Genomic DNA, 19,719 nt, shown 5'->3' with positions numbered 1-19,719 from the left:
CGGTATGTTGTCGCCCGCGAGGGTCAAGGTAGAGAACATCGTCGTCGTTTCCTGTCACTGATCAGCATACGCACTCACTCACCATGATCAATATATTGCACGCCTGCAGGTCTGATTGAGCCGTAGATGACGGATGCCGTGGTGTGGTCAGCGGAGGCCTTGTGGAAGTCTCGGGCGTATAGTATGTCGAAGCGCGCAATAGCTAGAGAGAGCGAGCGCGGCTGGCGCCGACCAGTGCCTCCCCCAGTATGGCTGGCCTGCTTGTGCTGTGCCGTGGTGGCTACGAACTTGCGAACCCTTTTCCCGCAACATGCTTGCCGGGATTTGACGTGTGCCTTGCCGCGAACAATGTTGAATGCCGCTCCTTGGTACTGGGTGACTGCGATACACTCGGAGGCGGACCGCATGCCACATCGGATCTCGATCCCCCGGAGTGTTCTTTCCTACTCACTTGCCCGATTTGGATCTGCATTGATCCGCCTGCAGAACGGGCGTGAGTATACACGATGCGCACTGCCACCACGCTCATGAACCACCACGGCCACAACGCGGAGGCAGCAAGGGTCAACAACGGGACTGAGAAGTGCTAAGTAGGACAGCATGCACGCGAAATGGCCAGGAACGACGGCAATCTGGGGGAGCCTTATCTCTCCTGCCTGGGATCGCCCAGCGTCACACAACTCGCTCAGGTGCACTCAGCAGATAGAACCCGGCCAGATAGCAAATATTCTACTGCCTGCCGCTACTCCCAGTCCATCACATAAATATCATTCCACATGCTCCCAATGTCGCCAGCCACCTCCCCCAGAGTTTCCCCCGACCTCCGAGTCAACTCTACTGGCCCCGCGCCTGCCTCTGTCTGCCCGTCATGCTCCCGACACTGACAAGCGACGCCCCCGACGAGCTTGAGCGCCAGCTCTCCACCTCTTCCATCGAGAAGATGCGCACCCCCGAATCTTCCTCCAAGAAGGACTCCGATGCGTATCTTGATCACGAGAAGGTCGACGTTAACGAGGTGCCGTATGACGAGGACACCGAGGTCAAGGTTATCGAGAAGGCCGAGGAAGTCGCAATCGAAGTGCGTGCATGTCTTTTGCATTCCTCATGTCGATTCACACGACCGCCTGCACATGTAGATTCTGAGCTCGGAGGATCATCCTGAACTCCCTGCGTGGACGTTCCGAACCCTCTTCCTTGGCGTCGGTCTGAGTGCCTTCGGTTCCGTTCTCTCCACTATCTACACGTTCAAGCCTCAGGTATGCACCTTAGTCATCTGCATGTCCCCTTCGGCCCTCATCTCGTGTGCTACAGAACGCCTCGGTTTCTCAACTCTTCTGTCTCATTATCGCCTATGTCCTCGGTACGGCCATGCACGTCATCATGCCCTCGCACAGCTATTGGCGCTACCTCAACCCCGGTCCCTTCAACATCAAGGGTAAATCATCAGCTTCTGTTATCATTCACCGCAGCGCATCTCAACGCTAATCTCACGCCCACAGAACATACTGCGATCGTGATCATGGCCTCTACTGCGTCCACGGTGGCCGTGGCGATGGAGATCATCGCTGCGCTCGACCTCTTCTATGACATCCGCCTGAATGCAGCCGTCGCCATCTTCCAGATCTTCGCGAGCCAGATGATTGGGTACGGTATCGCTGGTGTGCTCCGCGAGCTACTGGTGTACCCAACCTACGCGTTCTACCCGACGTACATCTCGGTCGTCAACCTACTCCAGTCCCTCCATTACGGCAACGTGCTAAACCAGAAGCGCCGCAAGTTCTTCTGGATCGTCTTCATTGCCATCTTCTGCTGGGAGTGGTGCGTCTTTTCGGCTCTTCGTGGTGGTGGTCGTCCGGTGCTCATCTTCCTCGCAGGATTCCGCAGTACCCCTTCCCGCTGCTCACTGCCATCTCGATTATCTGCCTCGCCGACAACGGTAGGCATGACTTTGTGCGCAACCTCTTCGGTGCGGGATCCTCCAACGAAGGCATCGGGTTGTTCAGCTTCAGCACGAGCTGGACGCTTATCACGCAGGGGTTCCCTCTCGTCTGGCCCCTCCAGACTCGTGCGTCACCTTCCGTCCTCTGTTCACCCACCCACTAATGCACCCTCTTCCCCGACAGAGGTCAACTCCTACCTGGGCATGGCGATCGGCTACCTCGTGCTGACGCTCTGCTACTACAAAAACGTCTTCGGTGGGCGGGAGCTCGAGTGGATGTCGACGTCGCTCTTCTTCGAGAACGGCACAACGTACGACCAGAGCCTGATCCTGAACCCGGACAACTCGCTCAACAGGACGGCGCTTGCCGAGGTCGGCCTACCGTACTACACGACAACGTACGCGATCAGCCAAATGTGCTACAACTTCTCCTTCGGCGCGTGCATCGTGCACGTCTTGCTCTGGTACTGGTCGGACCTCAAGAAGGGTGAGTCGTGCCTGCGCTATGGCGTGATCGCGGGCTGCGCTTACGAGATGTGGGTGTTTGTGTCGCCGTGTGTGTACAGCCGCAAAACATGCCGTTTCGACCTTGAGGCGCATCCGCGAGCCGATCGAGATCGACGACCCACATTGGCGCGAGATGCAGAAGTATAAGGAGGTGCCCGCCTGGTGGTACATCTCGCTCTTCGTCATCTCCCTCGCCATCGGCATTGGCTGCAGTGTGCGTCCGCTCTGTTATCAACCTCACCCGCTGGCCTGATATATGTGTTCTGAGTGCAGTACACGACTGGTTCTGCGCTCCTCCCTTGGTGGAGTATCATCCTCTTCACAGTCATCAGCTTCTTCCTCGCCATCGCGCTCGGCTTTATCACCGCGACGACGGGCTTCAACATCTCAGTCAAGTATGCGATCCAGATCCTCGCTGCGTTCATCCATCCAGGCCAGCCCATTGCGGTCATGTACGTCAACCTGTACGGCAACTCGACCACCTTCCAGACGTTATACATGCTGCAGGGTACGTATGTGGTCCTTCCGTGAAAGACCCTGAGTGCGACTGACATGGGGCATAGATCTCAAGCTAGGCCAGTACACGAAGCTGCCACCCCGTGCGACCTTCGCTGCCCAGATGTTGGGCTCGATTGTTGGTTCTATCTTCAACTACACGAGTAAGCCTACTCGCTCGACCCATCAGCCACCTGCTCACGTCCTGCCCAGTGATGCGCTCTATCGTCGACGCGAACCGTGAAGTACTTAAGGACCCGACGGGTACCCGTGTCGTAAGCCACATGCACCTCTTGCTGTGCGTGCACTCAACAGCTAACTGATCCGTGGGCTCTCCTAGTGGTCGGGCTGGATCATCCAGCAATATAACTCAGCGTCCGTCGCCCTAGGCGCGCTCGGCACCGAGCTCTACTCGGTACACAAGCGGTACGACATGCTCGCGTTCGCGATCTTCATCGGCCTGCTGCTCCCGGTCCCGTTCTGGCTCCTCCACCGCTACACCAAGCCGGGCACGCTCGTCAACCGGTTCGCGAGCTACGTCAACATGCCCATCATCTCGCTCTACGTCGGCTACCTGCCGTACTCCGTCAACGGCCAGTGGTGGTCGTGCTTCGTGATCGGCTTCGCGAGCCAGTGGTGGCTCCGCAAGTACCGCCCCGGCTGGTTCAAGAAGTACAACTACCTCCTGTCCGCCGCGCTCGACGGCGGCAGCCAGGTCATCATCTTCATTCTGGTGCGTTATTTCTGGCGCTGTTCCCTGTGTCCAGTTGCTGAAGGGACTGTCCACGCAGTCCTTTGCCGTGTTCGGCGCGAGTGGCAAGGCGGTCGATTTCCCTTTGTGGTGGGGTAACCCCGACCCGAGCGTGTTTTCTGTGGACCGGTGTAAGGCGACCTGAGTTGACGCTGGCTGGCGTATGTAAAAAATGTATAGCTGTAAACGACGTCACATTTAGATGGGGACGACTTGGTACGATATACAACATGATATAAACGGTACTTGTACTCTAGACCAGCCTGTGGATAATGCGACGCATCGGGCAGACAGCGGCTGTTTGAGTGTGGCTTCTTCCCTACAACAGTGTTTGCTCGATCATGCCCTCAGCTCTTCCTCAGTTCCTGCTACGGCCAGGACCCGCGGAGTAGTAGGTGTGACGGCATGCGTGACGGCGCTTGCCCACATGTGTGACGCGACGCGACGCGTGCGGCCGCGGCCGCTGATTGCTTTCATCCCTTCCCTCACCCGCGTCGTCCCTTGAATCGGGACGCGTTCATCGCCTGCTCAGTCTACTTGCGCAATGGACGGGGAGTCTGAACACGTACGACGAGTATGCTATATCGTATCCAACGAGCTTGTCAAGGTCAGCATCGAACGCTACGCGTGTGGCACAAGCTCATCGTGTTGTAGGCATCCTCTTTACTCCCGTCAAACAGCAATCGCTCTTTGCTGGTCCATGCACTTGTCAAGGCCTATGGACTGCTTGACCCGGCAAAGTGTCCGAAAGATACTCGTTTGCAAGTTCTAAGGCCTGTTCCTGCTGACAACAAAGATCTTGGCGCATATCACACTCAGGATTATCTACAGTTTGTCTTGAATCCTGCTAATGGAAGTGCACCTGATGACTCAAACGTTGCGGAGTTTGGTCTCGAAGAAGTATGATTTACTGCTTGATGACACCTAATGTGACTTGAACATCGCTTCTGCCACAGGACTGTCCGCCTTTCGCCGGGCTCAGTCAGTACGTTCGCCTCGTTGCAGGAGGTACTCTAACAGGTTGGTCTCCTCGGCTATCGCATGTGTGTGCTTCATCTGGGTTCCTTGATAGCTGCTAGTGCTCTCCGAGAGGATCGTGCGGATATTGCAATCTGTTGGGATGGCGGCAGGTATCTCCATTCACCCCGCATTCGAGCAGAACTACTCCTATACGATACAACAGGCATCATGCACGCAAGTCAGAAGCATCCGGGTTCTGCTACGTCGCTGACTGCATTCTCGCTATACTCACCCTCAAACGCATGCACCGCGGGCCGGACTCCTCTGTGCGACGTCCTCGGGTCATGTACCTCGATCTCGACCTTCATTTCTCTGACGCTGTGTCTGAGGCATTTCTGGACTCTTCCGCGACGTCTCTGGGGCCACAGATCTTGACTCTGTCTATTCACCACAGTGCCCCGGGCTTCTTTCCCTCTTCGTCTCTCGCGACGCTACGGGACCCTTCCGCGGATCGGTTCGACCCTTTCACATTGTCGATGCCGCTCGAGCGGAGTGCCACGGACGCAACATTTGCTCGAATATGGCCATCAGTCGAGCGCGTCAAAGGAGCTTTCCAGCCAGAATGCGTCATCGTACAGTGTGGCGTCGACGGACTTGCGGGGGACCCGCATGGCATCTGGAACTGGTCACTAAATGATAGTGAGGGAAGTATGGGGTGGTGCATAGATCGTGTTTGCAACCAATGGGGGTGCAAGGTGCTCATGCTCGGCGGCGGTGAGCACATACGTTTGTTGGCGATGACGTGTTACTCTCTGATCACAGCGACAGGTGGATACAACCATCCCAACGCTGCACGGGCATGGGCATACATGACTTCAATCGCTGTGCGTGGTTTGGTTATCTTATCCGAACTGCGTGTGATTGACCTCCGGTTCGGGCAGCTTGGGCGAGCTCTGCAGCGGGACACCGACATCCCAGACCATGGTGCATTCCCGCTGTATGCTCCGTCGTTCACTCTGGACGTACCGGCGGGTAACGCTTCCGACCGCAATGATGATGCATACCTGGAGAAGATTACCGAGCACTTTGAAAGAGTTGCACAAATCATCGAGGAGAGAATGTGTACTGGCACCTAAGGCTGTAGGGGCACCGTTTGAGACCCGGGCGGGGCAGTCATGCGAATACAGGTAGAACCCCAAACACCTTACTCAAAACTGCTGATACTGGTTATGCTCAGAGGGAAAACCACAAACGAACGAGTATCAGCATACTGTACTGTCTCCATGTAGAAAGCTTGCACCTACATTAGGTCACGTCACTGATTGTATGAAGTACCAGGATTCAAAGCCATAGGCTCACACTGCACAATGACAAGTCAACCCTATCCACACAATACCAATGCATTTGTCGCCTCGCAACAAAGCACATCATGAATAGGGCTAAGACGGTAGCTTCTGTGGAATGTTACAATACTGGAATGACGCTCTAGCATCGGGCCCCCTTCATACTGTCCATCACCATCAATGTTAAAAGTTCAGATCACTTTACTGTCCGTCGATGGGCTACGTCATCTACCGACAATATTGTCGATTGCCCACCAATAGTAAGTATGCATCTAAACTTCAACTCAAGTCCGAAATCGGGACCGGCCTCCGACTCTGGCCCAGTGCTTGTCGCTGTGCCACACAGGAAACTGACGGGTTCAGAAGTTGGATCCGCGGAGATGCTCTTCATCGCACAGCTACTTGAATTCGGCATCGGGATTTCGGCTTAGTCTGTGGTGGTGACCGATTGGAATCGGTGCACGTACGTCACGGTATGGTTGGTACGATCCGGATCTCGCTCGACTTCGGCGCGAGCGCTACGAGACTATCCGCGAAGCTTGCACTGGCAGAACCCGGAGCACCTGAACGGTGTCAAAAAATATTCATAAGTGTGTACCGCGACCATTGAAATACATATTGAAGTCGGGATCTTTGAGAGTCCTTGTACGGTACTTGACGCACCGTACCTTGAGCGCTTAGCAACGGTACAATGCATGATTAACACTCCGTAGACCCGAGTCTCCAACGACTCAGATCGCAGTGGCCGGGGCCCAGGCGTCGCGGCTGCGATGTATCCCACACTCCGCAGGATGTGGCGGCCCCGGACAATGGTACTGAAGCGTGGGGAATTCGGTGGGCCATCTATTCTTAGACTCCTCAGTGGGAACGACGGAGCGGGCGCGTTTGATAGTGGTTCTGGTCGGAGGCGTCAGGCATTAACGGCCTCTCGGTCCCCACAGTTGTCAAAAACCACAGCCACGGATTCCGGGACTGTCGCATCCCCAATCGATCAGAAAGGTTGAGCACTGAGCCGGTGCGTGCTAGATGCGACACAATTGAACCCTTTATTCTGACATCTACGCCTTGCTAATTACAGATACATGCCACTGCCGATGGAACAGACGGAGTTTGCTAATAAATAGATCAAACGAGGCGAAGGAATGAGAATGTCCGGAGGAGACCACATACGGTTACATAGGCGAGGAGACGATTGCATGTGAGGCCGATAGCCGAGTAATAGCGCATACATATGGTAGAGAGTACTTATCGAGTGCGAGGCCAACAAGGTCCGATTGAGTCCGTGACAACGATGAGTGAGATGATGTTATACAAGGCTAAAGCGAAAAGGTTTTACTGGTCAGCGCACATCGGAGAGCATGAGACAGCGCGGAACTCACTGGAACAAAACACGATGCGCACGCTCGTACTGATAAGCATTATAATACCTCGGCTGACTCGACAGTCGTTCAGGCGCGGCATCATCCAGAGGCTCGATCCTGAGCATTTTGCGGGACGCCATCGTCGGCAACGCTTTTTGGACCACGCTCGTCGCCTGGTCCCAAGTGTCTCTCGCCTTCTCGTAGTCTGACCGCGCGCGCCGGATGTTGCCCCGTTCCAAGCTCAGCTCAGCTTCCCGGTGCACCCTCTCTACCTCCGGGTCTGGATGATGATCACGCTCGGGACTAGACGCCCGCAGCGCAGAGAGGTCAGTCGGCCGCCGCGATGTGACACAGTACTTCTCGGAAAAGACGCGCCTCTGTTCGGTGTCGGCTGCGATCCAATCGTCGGCGTCGGGCAGCCGCATGAGTTTCGCCCAGTCGCGGGAGCAGATCTGGACGGTCACGTCCTGGAGCTCGTGGAAAGGCTGCAAGTCATCAAGGATGGTGTCAGCGTGCCCCAAGTTGATACGCTCCAGCTTTTCGACGCTCTGCTCAAGCGGCGTGTACTGGTTGTCGAGCATGAAGCGGAACCGCACAGTGCTGACGTGAGCCGCAGAGATCTCCTTGAGCAGAACCGGGATAGAGGGCGGGCCGTACAACGTGCCGAAGAGCGTGGTGTGATCGAATGTCAGATTGCGGAGGGAAGAGAGGTGTGGCAAAAGCGGGTCGCCTATTTTTATTGCGGATACGATCAGGAACAATAGGAGGACTAACAATAGAGCGGCGTACCCTTCAACAGATAGTGTGGCGATGCGAAGGCGAACACAATCGTCAGATCCTTGACCGACGCTCCGAGCGCTTTGAGAGACGGTTTAGGCGCACGAACCTGCCAGCGCTCGATGGGATAGACGAAACTCTGTAGTTGAATGTCCTCCGGGGACTGGTGGAGAAACCAGTTCATGAAGAACTCCTGGCCGGGGCTGCTGCAGATCTCGAGATCGCGCAGTGGGGGTCGAGGGCCGGGCGCAGCTATGTCGCGGGTCCTGTAGGCAATGGTGAAGTCGTCGAGGGTCAGAGAAGAGACTCGCGGAAAGTGGCGCATGAAAGAGGTGAATTCAGCGCCGACGCGGAAGTCCAGCCGGCGAACAGTCAACTTGGTTACGTTGGGGAAGAAAGGGTCCGGGTGGCTGCCCCACTCGATGTCGTGCCCATTCTGTATGATGACCGACTCAATGGCGAGCGGGTGGTCCTGGTTAAGCTTCGAAAGCATCGCGGGAACGCACTGGTCCACCCAGTGCTCCCTGTCACCGTAGCGCTTGAGTGACAAGTCCTGGATGTGAAGTTCTCGTATACACGATGCCAACGCCGGGTCGCTGTACACGTTCTCGGCCTGCGTGCATTGCCACCTGCACGTCACCTTGAGGGTGTGGTGAATGTGGGTTTGACTGCGGGGGCGCCATGACCGAGCGGTCAAAGCGCATGCGCGCAGGCTCTCGCTGTCATCGTGCAGGCAGTCGATGATGCTGTCCAGTAGTTCCTGCGGGATGTAGACATGTTTCGTGAGTGTTTCGTGCTGGTCGTCAGCGTCGATTGCAGCGTCAGAAGACGCAGAACTGGGGAGTTCAGGAGCGGTGGCGAGCGGACACCCGGACAAGTGAGCAGGGCTGAAGCGTGAGTGAGCCATGCGGGGAGGAGCAGTGAGAGACAAGGCGAGAGGCACTTCCTTTATACACATCGGATGGGGTGCGACGGTTCGAACGAAGCCTACCTGAGAAAGCACGGAGGACAGCCTCCGAATATAGGAGACTGTCTGCCACTTCCCCGTCAACATTCCCCGCCGGTGGCTGTATTGCCATTTGTGGCGGTGCACGTGGCGCCATCTCCTGGGCCTCCCAGCGCTCCGTACGCATGTAGCCCCTCTTCCTCTTCCAGTCCACTTACTGCACTGGCTGCATGATATTTTGGCTCTGCACTGGGCAGTGAAGCGCATGTCCGGCACGTCAGCTGGGGCAAGCATCCGCTTATGACATCTGCGTGGCTGCTACCGTCGAGGTAACTCGCGCAATCTACTTGCCAATTGTGACACTCGTCCACCAACAGCCACCAGCAACAACGAACCCACAGCGACAAAAGCGGGCAGCTCGGGGTTCTCTTGACAACAGATGGGATCATCGCAGATACCGGCTCGTGGAACGCTTCCACCACCACCGTCACGGTGAGGTACGCTTTGGTGGACCTCACGACGCTGATCTTGATTCTTCACGCGTTTGAATTCGCTTGGATCTCAGCGTGACCACACAATTCTCCAAACACAGGCACACTCACAACATCGGAGTCATCTCATCTGGTATGTAGCACAGTGCGGTACGTGAAACTTATGACTAACTCCTGTGTCGTCCTCACCTTTGTTGTCTACTCGTCATTCGACAACAACCACATGCTCGAAACAGACCTCCGACCTGGCTGTTCGGAGCTTACGCATATGTCATCACAGCTTCCACCAACGCTATGCACACCAATTCACACTAGCCAAAGGCGGCGCAGCGGCAATCGCGAGCGCCGCGGCATCTCAAGCGCCACGGTATTCCTGTCCTGGCTCCAGGCTGTCCACCTTCCGTTGACGCTTTGGCCCTCGAGTCATGCTATGGCCTACTATGGCCAACAATTCAGTGCTGCACGTCGCGTGTTACCAAGCCTGTGCCTGTCCTGTCAACTTAACCTTTGGCCTCCCTCGATCAGGCAACACGCTTTGTACATCCTACCCCATCGGAGTCGGAGATCGCTGCGCGCTGACGACGCCCATGCCCCAAGCAGGCCTCGAACTGTTCTCCTGGTTAGCCACTGCTGACAAAAGGTATCATCCGTATCGCAAAGCAAGTCTCGGGGCACGGTATTTGAGGGTCATGAGCTGACAATACGTCGGCTTTGCGTTAGAGACACAATCGTGCGTGTCCCACCGCCTCGAGCACCTCCTAGTCACCGCTGACTGATGCACAGGCATACAGTCTACCGCCGTATCCCCAACTGCAGTAATTCTCAGTGATCCTCGACTCAGTACGCTATGATGCTCTCATCGCTTGTGGTTCTCCATCGCTTTTGTGCGGTTCTGCAAAACTGCATGGCCTCGGAGCCCGCTGGTCGGACATGGTGAGTGCGAAGGTCGCATTGCTCTGAGCGGTTTTTACGCAGTGCAAATCTTCCCAAATCTTCCGGTCAATTCATACGGCAAACTACGCTGTTCAAGATGTCTCAGCCCCGGCTTTGAAGTAGGCCGAATGCTCTTCGGTCGATTCGGTCGGCTTAAGCGCTCGAGCTGACGCAGAAGCGTACCTACGAATAAGTAGTGCTGTGCAAGCGGTCTCATGGTACGTATCCTGTCTCTTATTTCCCTGAAGCCCGAGGAGGAGCATACGTATGGGGCACTCCAGGCGCGTCACCCATCCTGGGCACCCTCAGCGGGTCCGACGAAGGAGCTAGTGGGTCTTGCAGACAGCTTCTGTCATCTGGCCGCGGACAAGACGCCACTTACGAACCTACATGCATTTAGATTTGAAGCATTTTCGACGAGGCACTGCATCTGGGGATTCGTAGCGAGCTTTACCCACTGTCTACCACTCCCGTAACATTCCGAACCTGAAGTGGCGCTTCGGGTTCGATAGTCGCGAGGCTTGCAGTAATTTTGCGGAAACGCACTCAATCACCGCTACAGTCGATAGTGTTTCTGTCACGCTCATTGCAAACCATGCCTTCACACAACACAGATTGTTCAGGGAATTATCGACATGTGCACGGTTTCGTGGCGTGCGATTGGTCTTTCCCGCCCTTGGGAAGAGGTTCAGCCACAATGACGCATCGGAGACTGATCGACCGAGATGATCGGGAGGCTCTTGGCAGGGAACCAAAGTCGCGACGGCCAAATCCGCCTCCGCGCCAGTCGTGCTATTCTGAATTCAGGCATCGCGGCTTGATCCTAACAGAGAACCACCATCTGCTCGACCTCTCCGCCACAGACTCGCCGTGCCTTGGGACGACTTGGTACGCGTGAATGCGTGTGCACATGCAATTGCAACGTCATTCGCCTCGGAAAAGTCAACCAAATCTAGAGTCATCATGAAGCGGAAGACGCATCTACCAGCTGTAGCTACGCGCAATTTTTCTTTCAGCCTCATCAGGTTAAGCTTCAGGTCAAGCATGGCTGCGCAGCTGCTCCGGACCCTGGACACATGTTAAACAAGTGAGTGGAACATCGGTCAAAGCCAATCCCAAATTATCCATGTTCATTGGAGTCGGAGCAGAGGTGGCATCTGGCTTGCCCAGGGCTTGCCGCGCTGGGCTCCGTTGTTGCCGTACCGCGACCGCGTGCTCGTCGTCCACACAGACCGCGTCAGCGAGTGCATTGCGCGATCGCGTCGCCCGTCAGTGGCCCGTGGTGGGCGGATCATGTCGACGAGCCGCGGATGGGACGCGAAACAAGCCAGATGATGACCGGCACAGAGGGTGAGCCTTTGCGTGGTCGATCATTGGTGAGCGCTGCTTCCAGGGACCGTTATGACGCATACGAGGACCACGGACGGGTTACGAGTTGTGGCTGTGGCCTCAGGTTTCACGGACAGTCACGGTGGGACCGGGGGGGAAAGCAGGGGGCATCAGGAATTCATCGTCGGCATCTCAGTGTGGACATTCGATCTACTTCCAATTGCGCCCCACCTCGATTTTCCAATCACACAACCGGACTGGCGATGCTCAGACGTGGTGGCCCGGCAGCAGAGCCTGCGCGCGACGCTGAGACGTGTTCAAGTTCCTGTGCACGCGGGCGGGGCGGGCCGGAGTCGGGAGTTGCCTTAAGCGGAAGCTGGAGGGCGTTGCCATACATGCGCAAACAAGATCCCGAGGGCAGCCCGGAGTGGATCTGAGATGGGCGCGCAGGTGTGCGGCTTGTACCGTACCGCGCCCGCGCGACGACGCCACCGTCCGGGGCCTGAGAGGCATCACACATCTCTGGCGCGTTTTCGCCGTGCTCGTATGGCCGTACCCTCGTCGCCGAGAGCCGACGAACCGCGGGGCGCTCCCCCAAATTGGCGCGGGCGTCCTCGAGGTTCGGTTCAGGCAATGGCTTGACTCAAGTCACAATTATCTCCCTTGTTCCGGAAGGGCGCCGCTCCGACATATTCGTTTTCGGTCTCGTGCAGATTACACCTCCCGACGGGCCCGTAACCTTCCCGTACGTAGTGAGTATAAGAAAGCGGCCGTTTCGGCAGTTGAGGTGGCAGAGTCGCGTCGAGTAATACGCGTCCCCTCTTCGTCGTCTCCTTTTCGTAACACTCAACAATGTCTGCTCAAGGATCCCAAGCCGCCCCCACAGCCAGCTCGGGCAGGGCACCGCGAGGTTCCGCATGTCTTAACTGTCGTCGACGCAAGTTTGTACGTGTCGTTCTGCTCTAGTGCTACGCATCATGCTGACAGCGCTCTCAGAAATGCGATGGCGCAAGGCCAGTCTGCGGGCCCTGCACTCGTACGAACCGTGAATATGATTGTGAATATACGGATGGCCCTACTAGGAGTCCCACCCAACTGCTCGAGGACAACGTCGCTCGTCTTGAAGCACGTATCTACGAGCTCGAACACCCAGAGTCTGTCGCGCCCTCTGTGACGCTACATGATCCTCGTACGGCAACAGCGCAAGCAGGTCCTTCTCGTGAGCGCGTGATGACTCAGACGTTCAGCACATACTGACCATCATCATCTTCACGTACAGTCCAGTTGACACCGGTGGCAACGAGTTCTACTGCGGCCGCAGGTCCATCCACACAGGGTACGGCATATCTGATACCGCAGGCCACTCCCGTGACAGCCCTCGACGCAACCTCAGAACCTTCGCCGGATGTGGTGCAGATGCTGTAAGCAGACGCCAGATCTTATTGAAATTGCCGCTCTTCGCTCATTCACTGTCAGGGTCGGGTTCTTTCTCCCGCATGCAAACCAAGTTGGGTTCTTCCTCCATCATGGCCGTTTCCGCGAGTACGTGTCGATCCCTGCGGCTGAAGCCCGCCAGGCGCGTCTTTCGCCCGCTCTCCTGAACGCGATGTACCTGTGGGGCGTGCATTTCTCGGGGAATGCCTCACTATTTGCGCACGAGCCTGTTTTCCTTCAGCGCGCCGTCCAGTCTGTCTCCGCGGCCTTGGTGCGCGCGCCGCCGTACAATATCATCTACAGCATCCAGGCTGAGGTCCTGCTGGCCCACTATTTCTTTGCCGCTAATCGGCCCCTCGAGGGAAGGTACCACACCAACGCAGCTGTGGCGCTTAGCCTCAGCTGCCGGCTGAACAAGCTCAGATCCAATTCCAATACTCCGAATCCGCCTGGAATATTGAACGTCGACCTAGCACCTCCGACTGACGCCCTGGAAGAAGGAGAGAGGATCAACGCTTTCTGGAGTGTCTTCATCCTCGACAAGAGCTGGTCGGTCAGAGCGGGATCACCGTCCCACTTCAACGGCTCTCCGGGCGCCCAAGTCGACACCCCATGGCCGCTGCAGATAGAAGACTATACACAGGTAGGCAGATCCGAAACAGTCCTGATCAGAAGATCCTCACTACGGCATCTATCAGCGTGGGTTGCCCGCCATGTTACGCAGTTCTCTTACGATACAGGCGTTCCTTTCTGGTATGTCGCCCGAAATTACACAGGGAACGTCTCCGATGGCGCTGCGCGCTAAAGCCTCTGCACTGTTCGAGCGTGCCTCGCGGCTTGCATCCCAATGGACTCCTGGTGCGCCTAGATTGCCACATGTCTTGCACCGGTGCTGGCTGACTTATTTTTACGCCTACGATCCCAGCCATGGCATACGTAGAGCAATTTGCCGCTGAATTTTTCGTGCTAGAGAACATTATAGAACAGTTCATAGCCGCGCTGCCGCCTCTCCACGGCGCAGTCGAACAAGGTATCGCTCGGGATCTGTTGGTCACTCACACCTTCGCCCTGGTTGCGAGCATGCAAGTCCTCAGCGCGCTGCGGCAGGGCCAGAACGGGGGCCCGGGTAGGGATTTAGAAGCCGCTCGGAGAGCCATCACTGCCTTTGACTCGGTGAACCTCGGTGCCCTCGCTTACGTGGATCCCATCATGGCGGTATGTCTCGTACTTTCCACCGCCGGATGCTCTTGCGCACTTCCCTTCTCAAACACCATGCTGACCCCACGTTGCCTGCAGGTGCTATGGACGGCAGTGTGCCGAGTATTGATTGGTGAGATAGTCAGGTTGCGTATGATCTGGACGTCGACCTCATTGCTCGCGGACCAAGCTGCTGCTGGCGCTCATCAGCAACAACACGTCGAGGCGGACCATGACGGCCTCATCGCCGCCCTTCAGAAGGTCCTGACGGCGATGACGACCTTTGCGCAAACGTCTCCGCTGATGGGTGAGTTCGCTCTCAAGTACATTCTGAACACCAATTCTAACTCATTTACAGCACTGGAAGCTGCGAAAGTCCGGCAAGAGCTCGAGCAATCGACCCGATAGACGAAGATTGAAGGTGAGTCGATGAACTGCTGATTCACCCACCCTGTGCGATTTACACAATGTTCTAGATGTATACAAGTCTTCCACCCTTAGAGCCTAATCCCTGCTCAGTACACTCAGCCTCATCGATGCTAGTGGCGCAGTTGTGATCGGCGATATAGTTTCATGTTCATCGACCGCCTTTAATGTGATTGTCCTTTCCCGTTATCCCCATTGATGGCGACGCGCACATCACTGGCAGTAACTTGATCATGAGACAAAGTGCTTACTACTTACATAGGCATGAAGCAGCAACACGACGTCCTGTGATAATCCCGCACTTGATCGCCGCACCGGTGATTGAGAGTATACTAGGCGAGAGATCTCCAAAACCTGTGCTTATCGTCTCTTCCTGTCTCCTTACGCACAGCTTGGAGACATGTATCGGGTTGTTCTGAACGGGATCGGATCCTCGCGATGATTGAACACCGTTGCTCCAACTCTTTGCAAAGTTCCGTCCATCCTTCACGCCACGGATAATGTGAAGAGCGAAATGAAGCCACCTATTCCCCGGGATGCCGTAGTGGTGTGCATGTATCTCAGGTGAATTCTGTGTCTAGGCGACGAGATGGAAGTCCATGAGCATTTGCTGAGTAGAAGCATCTGGCATATGAAGATGGATACTTACCATGTCGCCGAGCTCCGGAGATACCTAGACCACAATGTGAAGACGGTACGAGTCCCCGTTCACCAGCGGTTATGTTTCTCCAACCCCAATTTTTACAGGAACTGCTCTACGGCGCACCGGAGATCAGTTCTTGTGGAAGTTCCAATTTTCCTCAGTTAGTGGACCCGGCTCACCGTTGCGTCTGTTTCCCGATATTCACCGCCCCGTTACGCCATGGAAGACCTAAGAGAGCTACCATCGCCAGCGACTATCTGGATGCGTCGTTCCTGCTGGCTGACAGCTGAGTTTGGGATGGGAAGCTACCCTTCTATGGCTGTAGGTTCCGAGATTAAAAGGTGCGCTCTCCGACGGGCTAGGGCCTAGCGCTTCCAACGAAGCACTATCATCTCCCAGAGCGCTCAAGATGAGTGATCCCTACAGACGACATTCCGAAGACCTGCGTGCATAATCGGCCTGGAAGGACCCGCATTACAGCCACCGAAACGGCTAACATTCCCGCTTGAGTAGACCCTGAGTCTCACTATTGTGTGCCCGGAACTCAGGGCTGCGTGATCAAACACGACAGATGATACCGCACTCGGCGGGCAGTCAATAACACTCCAGCTGCAAGGGGAACTCGGAGACATGCCACTGGGTGTTGGAGCACGCATAAAGAATGATGATCACGACGTGGAAGTACGCCGGTGAGAACGTAGACATACCCTTGCGCTATCATCCTGCATGGATGCAGTCCGCGGACTCAAGGGAAGTAATGACTGTTATGTGCACCCCCCTAGGTCTTCAAAAATCAATATTGCATGTCCTGAGGGATGACAGAAGGGCACGACCATGAAGTATGCGATCGGCTTCCAGTGTAGGTCATGCAGAGGATAATGCGACCAGGTTGTTAAATATTCTTCAGGCAGTCAATCCAGTCTCGATGTGAATGTCGTCGTTGATACCTTTGCCCGAGAACTTGAAGATCGTTCATGAGCTGTTTTATCAGCTAGAGGAATCGGCGCGAGCAGGTTGGGTCAGACTGACCGCCGGGGAGGATAATGGCCGTAGATGGTGTTTCGGTCGAAGCATAGTACTCATGTCATCTAGATGCACCATCAGCCTGCAAGCTGTGGAGTCTCAAATAAAAGGGTAATACGTACAACACAAGTACAAACTGTACTACCCAGAAGCGCATTGCAGAGCCGTCGTCTAGAAGCGACCAATATTGAGAAGGCGCGCTGCCATTGTCGTGAGTGGAATGATTGGCGTTGTCGCTAGATTTCTGTAACGGTCTATATTCTCCTTTGAGCGTGCATTACATAGAGAATGCATGTATCATGTTAGCCACCATCGAGAGCCAGATGAGGAAGGTGCGGCCGGGCTCCCAGAGAGATGCGGGTTAGGCAGAGAGACCCAACGCGCGCAGACGTACTACGTTCCCTTGGCTCAAAGAGGAAAACAATCACGTGGAAGGATTACAGTTGTTTGCACACGACGTTTGTCCACTTTCCCATCGGCCAAATCCGCGTGGGAATTATCCTCGCTACCCGTCCATGACCGGAGGGCCAGCGCTTCTTCTGCCTACGGTCGACGGAGGAGGAGCCAGCGATGTCACTCGCGCTGCATATGTGCGTCTTCCTGTCCTGGTCACCAGGTAGTGTTTCTTAGTTCTAGAGGGCCACGCTAGTATGTGAGTATGCAACTTATCACTTCACAACTCAGCTAAAGGTGCGCACGCCATCCTGACTACTTCCTCGCTAAAGTTGTTTTGTTTCTTTCAGAAAGCAGGTAACTGTAATCAAATTGCAGGCATCCTCGTCAATCCTCGTCGACATTTGAACAGCCTTATTCGAACTACGCGGAAGAATTTGTGGCCCAGAGAAGTGTGGCTCCGCATAGTCTACGGGGGCAGTGAATAGTATGCTATCATCAGAAGCGTGTTACCTACTCATGATGTTCCCGCACACTGACTTGCCTTTACTTTATAAGATCGACGGATTCACCAATCCAGACTCGGTCAATACGCCATCTGGGGTGACCCTAAACTCAGCAGTGATCTTCTTATTGACTTGTGATATTACACAGGTGAGCACATAGAGGGAATATTGTGCGCTTGTGTACACATAGCCCGGGGCTAGCTCTGGCTCAGTCCAGAAATGCATCTCGTGAGTCTCGGTATCTCGGCTGCATGTCAGGCTCTCGCTATTCTTAACGTGCATGCTTTGAAAAGAACTGTGTAGGCCGACTCCCAGCATGAGGAATGGCTTCACGAAGACGTCGATGCGGATCTAGCGTGATCGACTTGATCGGACAAGAAGATGCCGCTACACGCCGTACAGTGCAGAGTAGTCTTGTGATTGGCTACAGAACCACGTCGGGCTCGTGAATGTCAGTCGCAACGCCGGCCGTGCAAAGAGGAGGAGTCGACGCTTCCCGACCCTAGGATCTTGCGGTGTATGCGTGAAACAGAACATCGGGGCCCATGATTGTTTTACATGAAGTAGTCTATTGTCTCCGGACCTTGTGAGGCTTTAAGTTGACTTCCCACACGATCTATTGAGAAGCTTATCCACTAGATGTACAGCTCATTCCCTGCACACGGTCAGCCTCGGCATCCGTGCGTTTGAAGCAGGGACCACACCCCCACACAGGCACGGAAGACACCGACGCGAAGTCAACGGATCCTGACTCAATGTAACGACGGTCATTGACTAACGAACCTCTCAAAAGGAGTGACAGGTCTTACAAGCGGGTCAGCATGCTGATATTGCGTCGAATGCATTGTTCGAACTTACGTGTGGATTTGCTTCTAGTACCATTGGGTGTTCGAGGTCGGGTTCTGTGCCATCTACGCAGAGATGTTCCGACTGACTTCTGCAGATGCGCGCAACAGTGCGACTCAGTTCAGTTCGAACTCGTGCATACCGTGGTAATCAATTATGATCGTGATGCACAACGCGACACTACAATTCCCCATCATCTCCGGCGCTGTATCTGATTTGTAGGGCCACCCGCCAACATCCCGAGAGGGGCCTGAACCACCCCTCGATACCAAGCCACCGGTGTCCAGCTCTCGCGTGGCCGGGGACCAGATCAGCAAAGAGCCATACTCCAAGATCATTTACGTTCCCGCCGGTTCCAAGCCTGTTCGGTCTTTCTTCCGCACCGACATGTCGAGATTCGCCGGTGGAGATGCTAGCGGCGCATCACGAGTTCGCGTGGAGGCACCGCTTTCTTCGCGAATCGTACGGATCTTGTGCGCCCCGGGGTCATTGGCGTCTTACTACTGATCACAGTTATTGCCAGCGGACCTCCTCAGCTAAGTGAGTATCCAACCAGCATCCAACACAACTGCGAAAGCGGTGTATCAAATTCAAATGCAACAGCCACATATTCAGCGGATGACAAAAGTTGGCTAACAGCGATTCCGCGGACATCCATGGGCGAAATGTGAGTGCTCGACGTTCTGTCTCATCTATGACTCGTGCTTAAGTCCACAAATGCGGCCTAAAACCCCGTTCTAGGTCCGGACAACACTCCTAGGCGCTCTTTGCAAAGCAGACGACGTCTCTCTCCGATGAGTATGGAGACCGCGCGCGACTCTCTACCGATCCACATATTTGGACTTCTGTTCGATCCATCCACACCTGCACGGCGTCACACGGGAAGAATGTGAGTGTGTTGTTATCTGAATCAAAGTTGTGAACACCAATCGTAAACCGCGTAGAAAATGCCAGCACAGGATCGTGACCCCCAGGAATGTCATCGCATGGATATTACATGTCTATGAGTGACATTTCTCGATGAGGCCAGAGTCGATATTCATCTCTGCACAATCCCAATTGGATGACGGCCTGGCATATGCAATATTCGAAACCCATCTGATCAACGTGGATCTTGCGCGTCCCGGAGTTCCTCTACGCCGTTGCTGTACAAAGAAATTTCCAGAAATCCGACTTCTCACACACTGTCGCTACATGGTGCTTGCGCTGCTCCATCGGGTCTTAATCACGGTGGAGATACACCAGAGTCTACTTACGATTCTTCATTCACGGAGTCAATGTGCTGTCGCTCACACACGGACGAAAGGATCTGTGATGGCGCTCCACATCCGAATCGTTATCGACGCTCTTCCGCCCAGGCTTCCAATTCCGTAAACGCTCTGGCCTTCTACGTCAGCGTTCGCATCTCCATACACGTCT

General features: G+C 55.2%; 6 protein-coding genes across 6 annotated transcripts; 4 read left to right on the top strand and 2 right to left on the bottom strand.

Annotated features, from left to right (window-relative positions):
* Positions 1-510: 510 nt before the first annotated feature.
* B0H18DRAFT_1012856 (OPT oligopeptide transporter) lies at positions 511-3,983 on the top strand. Its single transcript, XM_048029071.1, has 12 exons — positions 511-1,078; positions 1,137-1,256; positions 1,312-1,435; positions 1,500-1,818; positions 1,875-2,065; positions 2,124-2,426; positions 2,506-2,660; positions 2,720-2,954; positions 3,010-3,105; positions 3,155-3,216; positions 3,282-3,674; positions 3,733-3,983. The coding sequence occupies exons 1-12, from the start codon at positions 869-871 to the stop codon at positions 3,835-3,837; spliced, it is 2,313 nt and encodes a 770-aa protein (XP_047892394.1). The 5' UTR covers positions 511-868; the 3' UTR covers positions 3,838-3,983.
* A 187-nt stretch (positions 3,984-4,170) lies between these two features.
* Positions 4,171-6,044, top strand: B0H18DRAFT_1012850 (histone deacetylase complex protein). Its single transcript, XM_048029070.1, has 7 exons — positions 4,171-4,299; positions 4,347-4,592; positions 4,649-4,712; positions 4,765-4,822; positions 4,876-5,426; positions 5,481-5,536; positions 5,594-6,044. Exons 1-7 carry the CDS (start codon positions 4,237-4,239, stop codon positions 5,786-5,788), a joined length of 1,233 nt encoding a protein of 410 aa, XP_047892393.1. The 5' UTR covers positions 4,171-4,236; the 3' UTR covers positions 5,789-6,044.
* A 1,326-nt stretch (positions 6,045-7,370) lies between these two features.
* On the bottom strand, positions 7,371-9,040 carry B0H18DRAFT_1120057 (uncharacterized protein; the record flags this gene model as incomplete). Its single annotated transcript, XM_048034046.1, has 2 exons — positions 7,371-8,086; positions 8,146-9,040. The coding sequence occupies 2 exons, from the start codon at positions 9,038-9,040 to the stop codon at positions 7,371-7,373; spliced, it is 1,611 nt and encodes a 536-aa protein (XP_047892392.1).
* Positions 9,041-9,278: 238 nt separating this feature from the next.
* B0H18DRAFT_438819 (uncharacterized protein) lies at positions 9,279-10,415 on the top strand. The gene is made up of 6 exons (XM_048038106.1): positions 9,279-9,408; positions 9,464-9,571; positions 9,645-9,703; positions 9,807-10,107; positions 10,171-10,300; positions 10,362-10,415. The coding sequence occupies exons 2-5, from the start codon at positions 9,519-9,521 to the stop codon at positions 10,202-10,204; spliced, it is 447 nt and encodes a 148-aa protein (XP_047892391.1). The 5' UTR covers positions 9,279-9,408; positions 9,464-9,518; the 3' UTR covers positions 10,205-10,300; positions 10,362-10,415.
* A 2,269-nt stretch (positions 10,416-12,684) lies between these two features.
* On the top strand, positions 12,685-14,871 carry B0H18DRAFT_1120056 (uncharacterized protein; the record flags this gene model as incomplete). The annotated part of the gene is made up of 8 exons (XM_048034045.1): positions 12,685-12,777; positions 12,829-13,051; positions 13,112-13,253; positions 13,309-13,909; positions 13,965-14,124; positions 14,192-14,481; positions 14,563-14,770; positions 14,822-14,871. 8 exons carry the CDS (start codon positions 12,685-12,687, stop codon positions 14,869-14,871), a joined length of 1,767 nt encoding a protein of 588 aa, XP_047892390.1.
* A 2,471-nt stretch (positions 14,872-17,342) lies between these two features.
* On the bottom strand, positions 17,343-17,754 carry B0H18DRAFT_1012806 (uncharacterized protein). The gene has a single exon (XM_048029069.1). The coding sequence runs from the start codon at positions 17,734-17,736 to the stop codon at positions 17,500-17,502; it is 237 nt and encodes a 78-aa protein (XP_047892389.1). The 5' UTR covers positions 17,737-17,754; the 3' UTR covers positions 17,343-17,499.
* Positions 17,755-19,719: the final 1,965 nt, after the last annotated feature.

This window comes from Fomitopsis serialis, assembly GCF_022376445.1.
Source record: "Fomitopsis serialis strain Sig1Antser10 chromosome Unknown B0H18scaffold_42, whole genome shotgun sequence".
In the NCBI taxonomy this organism is placed as follows: domain Eukaryota; kingdom Fungi; phylum Basidiomycota; class Agaricomycetes; order Polyporales; family Fomitopsidaceae; genus Fomitopsis; species Fomitopsis serialis.
The sequence above is the reverse complement of the archived record's forward strand: the minus strand, read 5'-3'. Positions and strand labels throughout refer to the sequence as shown.

What these genes read in the sequence shown, in the direction of transcription:
- B0H18DRAFT_1012856 (XM_048029071.1), top strand. Translation starts at nt 869, where the DNA reads ATGCTCCCGACACTGACAAGCGACGCCCCCGACGAGCTTGAGCGCCAG. An exon ending in TCTACACGTTCAAGCCTCAG is followed by an intron (nt 1,257 to 1,311) that starts GTATGCACCTTA and finishes CGTGTGCTACAG; the next exon opens with AACGCCTCGGTTTCTCAACT. An exon ending in CGTCTGGCCCCTCCAGACTC is followed by an intron (nt 2,066 to 2,123) that starts GTGCGTCACCTT and finishes CTTCCCCGACAG; the next exon opens with AGGTCAACTCCTACCTGGGC.
- B0H18DRAFT_1012806 (XM_048029069.1), bottom strand. Translation starts at nt 17,736, where the DNA reads ATGCACGTTAAGAATAGCGAGAGCCTGACATGCAGCCGAGATACCGAG.
- B0H18DRAFT_1012850 (XM_048029070.1), top strand. Translation starts at nt 4,237, where the DNA reads ATGGACGGGGAGTCTGAACACGTACGACGAGTATGCTATATCGTATCC. An exon ending in CGGAGTTTGGTCTCGAAGAA is followed by an intron (nt 4,593 to 4,648) that starts GTATGATTTACT and finishes CTTCTGCCACAG; the next exon opens with GACTGTCCGCCTTTCGCCGG. An exon ending in CATACATGACTTCAATCGCT is followed by an intron (nt 5,537 to 5,593) that starts GTGCGTGGTTTG and finishes CGGTTCGGGCAG; the next exon opens with CTTGGGCGAGCTCTGCAGCG.
- B0H18DRAFT_438819 (XM_048038106.1), top strand. Translation starts at nt 9,519, where the DNA reads ATGGGATCATCGCAGATACCGGCTCGTGGAACGCTTCCACCACCACCG. An exon ending in CATCGGAGTCATCTCATCTG is followed by an intron (nt 9,704 to 9,806) that starts GTATGTAGCACA and finishes TGCTCGAAACAG; the next exon opens with ACCTCCGACCTGGCTGTTCG. An exon ending in TCGATCAGGCAACACGCTTT is followed by an intron (nt 10,108 to 10,170) that starts GTACATCCTACC and finishes TGCCCCAAGCAG; the next exon opens with GCCTCGAACTGTTCTCCTGG.